The 8,036-nt window shown below is 39.3% G+C and overlaps 2 protein-coding genes across 2 annotated transcripts; both read left to right on the top strand.

The window, feature by feature from the left end:
- The first annotated feature begins 1,238 nt into the window (after window positions 1-1,238).
- pthlhb (parathyroid hormone-like hormone b) lies at window positions 1,239-5,039 on the top strand. The gene is made up of 3 exons (XM_065956714.1): window positions 1,239-1,701; window positions 1,930-2,048; window positions 2,843-5,039. The coding sequence occupies exons 2-3, from the start codon at window positions 1,945-1,947 to the stop codon at window positions 3,255-3,257; spliced, it is 519 nt and encodes a 172-aa protein (XP_065812786.1). The 5' UTR covers window positions 1,239-1,701; window positions 1,930-1,944; the 3' UTR covers window positions 3,258-5,039.
- Window positions 5,040-5,619: 580 nt separating this feature from the next.
- On the top strand, window positions 5,620-7,828 carry LOC110002950 (galanin receptor 2a). The gene is made up of 2 exons (XM_020658637.3): window positions 5,620-6,003; window positions 6,637-7,828. Exon 2 carries the CDS (start codon window positions 6,659-6,661, stop codon window positions 7,580-7,582), a length of 924 nt encoding a protein of 307 aa, XP_020514293.1. The 5' UTR covers window positions 5,620-6,003; window positions 6,637-6,658; the 3' UTR covers window positions 7,583-7,828.
- The last annotated feature ends 208 nt before the right edge of the window (window positions 7,829-8,036 follow it).

Here is an 8,036-nt window from a genome sequence, read left to right as displayed (position 1 = left end):
AAAGAAGTAAGAAAAAAACCCTGAAGCCAGAGTATCTGACTTCAGTGTTGTGACATGTGTCGAACTGAAACGGGATAGAACCAATCACAAGAGAGAAGGCGGGACATCACGTTGGGATGATATTTAATTGGATCGTGAGCTTCGGAAGAGAAAATACCGTTAGATTGATGATCTGATGATTTGTGAGTGAGCTATCCCCTCCTGCTCTGCATCCTACACCCTGACAGCTCAAACATCAATATGAACAGTCAGAACAGGACTTCATTTACTTTCAAAATGAAGAAAATTAACCAATCTGTTTCAAAAGTTATTAAAAAATTATATTTTCTAATTCATTGAGTTCTACTTTAACTTCTCTGTTATTAGCTGGTTTTACTCTTATCATACTTTGTTCTTATTTTCCTTGGCGCCTCTCGTGAATTTCTTAATTCTTTATTTAAAATGTTCCATCACCAGTGAAAGTGTTGGCAGCTGCCTTTAACTTATGACTCACATGCACACTGAAGACATCTTGATGCACTAATTAATTAACTCATTAGATTATCTTAAAACAATCACTGACAAAACACCAGTATCACAGGAAAATGATTTGAAATTATTCATTATATGCTACAGTTTTTTATTTATTTTTAAGACAGTGTGTCAACTGGCCCAAGCAGGCCAGTGGAAAATGCAATCAGCTTGCCTGGAGTCTTTCAATTGTGTGTCCGGGCCAGCGGGCCAGTTAAAATGTCGAGCACTGCTCAAAACAGTACTCGCTACTCTCCTTATTAGCTGAAGTCAAGAGATACCTCAGAGCCCACTGTAACCATTTGGTGGTGAGCTGGTTTGCTGAGGCAGAGTGGAGGTGAGTTGAATGGTCTGCAGTGAGAGGCTGTGGGTTAGGTTTCTCTGAGGTTATGGTCATTCTCCCCTGGGAAAGTGGTTAGGCCTGGCTGTTTATGTTGGAGTAACCCTGCCTCTCCCTGTATACACTCTGCTAGGTAAACCCACGATTATCACCTTTGGTGCACGCTTGTTATTTCTAACCTGTTTATGAGGAAATTTTAATAAGAAAGTAAAGCTGAAATTATTTGAAACTAACTGAATATTAAAAAGGTTTTTCATATTCCCAGGTTAAGTATCCTCTTTGTTGTGTGGCTTGGAGGTTGTATGGGCGCCACCTTCTTGTCACAGCAGGTGTGTGTGAAGGGTTCAGAGGAGGAAGAGAGGGGAGGGATGGGGAGGCTGGGTACGGTGCTACAACTGGACTTAATGGGTAGGGGCTAAGGTAGTGCCTGCATATTCTCCTAGAGAAGAGTTTGAGTTTCTCTCTGTGCTGCTCTCAGACAGACTGGCTCACAGTGTTGGACTGAAAACCCACTCAGCTCTCCGGCTCCGGCCACCAGAGAAGATGCTTCACCGTTACTCTTTATGAGATTACTGCAAGACTGAGCAGAGAGGCAGAGAGGCATCTGATGGGCTGCTGCTGCTCTTTCCATCTTTATCATTCTTTTAATTGGGACGCCAGGGAGGAATAAATAGCTCAACACTCACTGTTGGGAGGCAAATGAATGGAGCAGACTGATAGGGGATTTCCCCAGGCTGCCTCCACTGCAATGGATTTGGACACAAGTTTTGAACTGGCCATAATGTAGAAGCCACAATCATTTTCTTTTAAAATTTTATCATTGATTTTTGCAACAAGAACATCTCTTTCAAGTAAGTCAAAACCTTTTTTTTTGTTTTTTACAATAACAAACTGTTTATTAGCACAAGTAATGCTGAATGGAGATCTTATTTAAGCTGGAACAGTTTCCCTTTTTCAGCAGTCTAGACTGACTGCTGACTTTACTACTGAATAGCGGATAAGAAGTTCAGAGTTTATTCACAAAACAAGGTTGCTTGGTAAACTTAAGTGGCTGATAAATTTTCTTGTGTGCTTTTTAGATCATAGTCTCAAGGATGTGCTCAATAGTCCTGATTCATCAGTGGAGTCTGGCTGTGTTCTTGCTGTGCTCCCCAGTGACTCTTGATGGAAGACCAGTTGATGCACTTAATAGCAGAACGTAAGTTATGTTTGATTTAATCATGAAGACCATCTGAATAAAATGAATGCTTTGAAATTCAACACTTAAATGAAAAAGTGATTCATAAATAAACAAAGTCAAGCTACAATTATGAGGAAACCAATTATTTGAAATTAGAAAACTAAACAAAAGCCTACATGTACAGATTAAATCAATGTACAGGAGATCTTCTCTGTTTTATCTCTGAGATCAGAATAGTGACGGCTCTCAGTAACTTTACGTTTATGCTGCCACCTACTGTACTGACTGAGATTTCCTGGTGCATGACATTAGACATCAGATGCCAACACTTCTAAAGGTGTGCCACAAATCAACTCAACACTTTACTGTACCATGGCATTAAAAATTCAGAAAGGCAAAAAATAATGCTAGCTCAGAAATATTGCATTCTTCTTTAACTGTCTCATTATTAAAGTGATGAGAATTTTACATTACAGAACAATAGATATTCAACAGTCTCCAAAGTCCCCTCTCAAGGCACATGCAAATTGAGGATGCTTTTTTTTTTTTGTTTCAGATTCTTTTTTGGGTTTCTCTTTTATTTGATAGGACAGGTATAAACAGACAGGAAATGTTGGTTGAGAGTGGAAGATTACATGCACCACACAGAATCAGGATCCGAACCTGCAACCGGTGCGGCGAAGACTGTAGCCTCTGTTCCCACTCTACCAACTAAGCTAAACCTGCGACCCTTGAGGATGTTTTTATTTATTTTGTATTTCTATAACCATTCTTATTGATCTGACTCAATCTGTATATTTTTGTGCTTCAAGGAAGAGGTCAGTGAGCCACGCCCAGCTGATGCACGACAAGGGCCGCTCCATGCAGGAGTTCAAGCGTCGCATGTGGCTGCATGAGCTGCTGGAGGAGGTGCACACAGCTGATGACCGAGCACCACCTGTGCAGAGCAGAACCCAGAGCCAAACCTTTAGTGGAAATGCCCTGCCTGACAAGCCCCCAGGAGCCTCTAAGAACCTCCCTGACAGGTTCAGACCGGACAGAGATGGCTCTAACCTGCCCCAGGAGACCAACAAGGCTCTGGCTTATAAGGACCAGCCGCTCAAAGTGGCCACTAAAAGGAAAAAGAAGGCAAGGTTAGGTCGACGCAGAGAGAGTGAGAACAAGAAGCGGAGACGAGCACGCTCGGTTAAAAATACGAAGCCATGGAGGATGCAGTGTCCTGACTAAGAGACTTCAGTTAGTGTTTGTATGGTACTGCACTAAGACATTGACATAGCTTCAACTAGACTGGGATCTGAGAGACTCAACACATGACTGACTCAGTCACTTTATATTAAGACCCTGGGACTGTGCTTTTAATAGTGTGCTTTGTTTTCCCTGATTTTTTTTGTCAAAATATCATATTTGATCCATATTTATCTGAAAATCTTTCGGCCTCAGTGTCCCAGATTTACTCAAAAACAATGCTGTGTGAACAAGTAGATCAGAGGAGGAAATTATTTATTGCCTGAATATAATGTTTCTTCACAAAGCTTAAAAGCAGAAGGGGTCGCCTTTTGTTTGACTCGATATGTGTCAGCTATCTTGGACTGAGTTACATGCAAACCGCTCACTGGGTACATCTGTCGGAACTGTTCTGCCATAATTTATTTCACTTTGTAAGTGTGTATTTATTTTGTGAATGTATTGCAGTGCTGCTGACTAAATTCCATAATGCACTTTAATTATATCCTGTACATGTTCTTGTGTGGTTGAGTTCCAATTCGATGTTTCTTTTTGATGGTCCCGCTTTCTTTCCCCTCTGGTAACTTATCGGATTACTTCTTCAAATACAACCCAACCATCCTACATACTGTATATAACTTTGATAGAACGCGCCTGAGTCAGGGGCCAGCAGACTCATTTAATGATCTAACTTTGCACTGAGGGCATATTGTATATATTTCCAGTTATGAAACATTAAAAGAGTAGCCATTAGAAATATCTTATAATTCATGGTGTCTTTGTTCAACATTAAAACACAACTCAAACATGTAGCTTTTATGAAAGAAAGAGCTATCATTACATCAGTATAAAGAAGTAGCTTGGCTCCAGCCAAACTGCTAAATGTTACCTTGTTTGAGATTCTCAGAAAATGAGGATCCCTCCAAATGTCTTTCGTGAAACAGAATTGAACATATTGGATTTGTTCATCCGAAATAGAAAAACAGATCTAAAAAGATCAACTTGAGCAAAACAAAACATTTCTCACATATGAAGAAATAATTAATGATCAAAATAATGACATAGTTCTAGCCAAAATATTTTATATTTTAAGTGTGTATTGTATCAGTTGGAGTCAAAGTCTAAAATAGCAGTATTAACTTTTTTTATTAAACAAGCACTTATTCATCCACAAAACCTGATGTTAATCTACGATTGATCGCGTTTTTTTTTTTTTTTAAATGAATCTGCCAATTATTCTGTATTTAACTGTGTCTTAAAACAATGTGTCCACAAATGGCTAACACAACTACCTGTCACAATTTCAGAGCCCACGGTGATCACTTCAAATTGCTAGTGTTGTGTAATAGTGTTGTCCATCCAACAGCCCAAATTACAAACAAATTCAGTATTAAATACACACGAGTCAAATAGCATCAAACATCAACTATGGAAATCTTTAAACCAATAAATTTCCATTAGGTTGGCTTAAAAAGTGTTTTGCTTCAATTAAATAATATACAAATAGTTGATAAATTAATTTCCAGTTGAGTGTCTTCTTAGTCAACTAAAAGGTCAAATGTAAACTTCCTAATGCTTTTCTCCACTCATTTATTTCATTTTGCGTTCACAATCTACATTTTTCTCTTACTGTTTCCATAAGTAGAGTGTAGCCTGTACTCCTGACTTCTGACAAATCTGTGCTTTGAGACAAGCCAGTTTTTGGGTGAAACTGCTATTGATTTTGGTCAGTTTATTACGGATTTATATATCTAATTGCAACCATTAAAACTTGTTATAACGATGGTTTGGGAGTCAAATGCTGAAAAAAAGAAGAGTGGGATTTGGGTCAAAGAGCATTAATAAAATTCACAATTAAGGTAATGAGCCTGAAACTAATAACATTGATGTTTTTGTTGACTTTTGGCACAGAACGAACACAACAAAGCTGTTAACGTCCCACTTGAAAACATGGGGCATTTTTAACAGCTGCTCACTGCACAGCACAGTAACGGGTAATGGAAGGGTAAGCAAATGCATCAGCATCAGCTATATCCTGTGCTAAGAGCAGCAGTGTGCACCGTAGGCCATTAGCTGACAGAGAGTCATAAATGCTGTGGAAAGCCTGATAAAGCTGCCGTCAGGATCCTACAGCTTACACTGAAGAAATCAATCAAACAATGGACAGAGACATTAACTTCTCTAGAGAAGGGGAGGAACAGACGAGGTAATCAATGGACAGGCCTGTTGTTCAAAGAGAGCTGATTCTAAAATATACTTCATACAATGCGAATTAAGTCCAGAAATATATTTTACAATTCAGTTCTGCAACTATGACAATAACAGGTCAGACAAGGTCAGTAAAATGTATCAACTATAATTTACATCAAAAGGTCAAACAAAGGCTTATAAGGTCAAATCTAGCAGTTACTACAGATAAAAGTGACTGAAAACAACCCAAAAGGTGCAAACACGTCCTCCAATAATTAAACCAAAACAGGAATGTTAAGTATCAGTGTTTTCTCAGCAGCTGGTCTTTGGTCATTTCTATTTAAACCTGGTCAACCAGAATTAATTTGACCCAAGTGATGTTTGCCTTTCTTCTCTCCACATTTAGCAATCACGCTTAGTAATGAGTCGTGAGAGTCTGCCACCTCTCCCATCATCTGTCCAGTTGATCAGGATGGACAACAGTAAAGTCTTTAGTTTGAATTTGGAGGATGGTTCACTAAAAAACACGTGTCTGTGTAAACTGCTTTGAGGAACAATGGTGAGTACATGAAAATGATCATTATTCTATTGTAAAATTTGAACATGTAACAACCTCAGATAAGACAAATACCTGTTGTAGGAAATTACACTTTCAGTTTAAATATAACACACCACAGAGAAGCTGTTTTAACTAATAATAATAATAATAATAACAGATGACTTTACTGCTGTGTAAAAACCTTTTTTTGTTGGATATTTTAATATAGGCATGTTTTTATAAAATTGTATCACATATACAGTTTGTATTTTTATTGGTCCACAAAAGCTTTTAAATAATATTGATATTTAACCAATGCATTTTAGTCAAGCAAGAAGAAAAAGTTTTGAGAGTCTTGATATAACATGTTTCAGAAGGACCAACAAAAATGGGACAGCAACCAACAACCAATTTCAAGATCTGTTAATATTAACATTGACAGATATTTTGTTTGTGATAAGATGCACATAATATAAAAAGAAGATGCCCATTATGTTTATTCTAAGATCAATGTGATCATTAAAATATATGACAAAGCATCAAAACCTCATAAAAGGGGGAGCTTTTTCAAAAACAGTATTTGATGTTTTAATTTAGCCATGGACTAAGTCTTAACTCGATGGGGAAAACACTAACATAACTTTTATTTTAAAGGTGATATCAAGTCGGTGATAACATGGCTGTTCCTAACACCTATGGGCTGATCTTTGCCTGTACCTGTGGAGTGATACTGGCCATTGGGCTCTGTGCCAACCTGCTTGTCTTCTCTCTGTTCGCCAAATACAACACTTTGCGTAAGAACCGACTGGACATTCTCCTCCTCAGCATGACTCTGGCCGACTTTCTCACCCTCCTGCTCATCCCTTTTACCGTGCACTCTGCCGTAAGTCACTCCTGGCCTCTGGGTGACACCTCCTGTAAGGTCTACCAGTTTATGCTGGCCTTCAGCCTAGCCGCCAGCACCTACTCTCTGTGTGCCGTGTCCATGACCCGTGCGATGATCATAACCAATCCGTACCAGCCGCCTACCATGGACCTGGTCATCCTTATGTTTGTCCTGGTCTGGGCCCTCAGCTTCTTCATCAGCCTACCTTTGCGTATGTTTGCAAACAAAGACAGCCTGGGTCCGAACATGGCAAACTTCACCTTCTGCCTCCCAACCATTCATGACCACCACTACCAAGTGGTCCTCAGCCAGTTTGTGCTTTACTACTTTGTCCCAATGCTTGTCATCGCCTTCAACTACGTTCGGTTGGCTCTCTTTCTCCACAAGAGTCCAGTTATGTCTGTGTCCAGCGCAAGGAACACCCGCCGAGCCTCTGTCATGGTGTTTTTGGCTGCTGCTACTTTCTCTGTGTGCTGGTTGCCTGGTTACGTGCTTGAGCTGTGCGTGTACCTGGGACTGTATCGCCATGGACAGGCTTGGGAGATGTTTTACTTTGTCTGTACAATGCTACAGTATCTGCATCCCTGCATCAACCCTGTACTGTATGTGCTGCTGTCAAAGCGCTATCGCCACACGAGGGCAGCCTGGCTCTTCAGCTGCAACAGGAACAGAGTGCAGCCGCAGGTTATTAGCGTCACTACAGACAGCTTTTAAATGAAGCTACTTTTTCAAGCATCAAGCAGAGTTGGTTTACTTTTTTTATACAAACTTCATAGAAATCAACTTCTTTCGGTAACAAAATGTTTTTGTATTAATCTCCATACTTGAGGTATAAATATACAAATAAAACAATGAGACCAATGAGTGGTCTTTGTTTCTTATGTGCTTGCAGTAAGATTGTCTCTTCACAAATGACATCAATATGAAGTCCTTAATACAAGTACTGTATCATAGAAATATCTTTATTTGATCATCCCCAAGCAAAGAACACAATCTAAAAATAAAATAAAAACTCCATATGCTCACACAACAAATAAACTTTAACTAGGTGGCAATTTGAAGGAGCATTCATTCAGTAAGTTATGCTACCTTGGCAGAGGATGGTTGTTAAACATGAGTTATGTGAGCCACTCGACTTCCACCTCATAACTAGTAACAAAAAACCATT

Source organism: Labrus bergylta, chromosome 7 (genome assembly GCF_963930695.1).
Source record: "Labrus bergylta chromosome 7, fLabBer1.1, whole genome shotgun sequence".
In the NCBI taxonomy this organism is placed as follows: Eukaryota; Metazoa; Chordata; class Actinopteri; order Labriformes; family Labridae; genus Labrus; species Labrus bergylta.
Note: the sequence above shows the minus strand (reverse complement) of the source record. Positions and strands in the feature narration are given on the sequence as shown.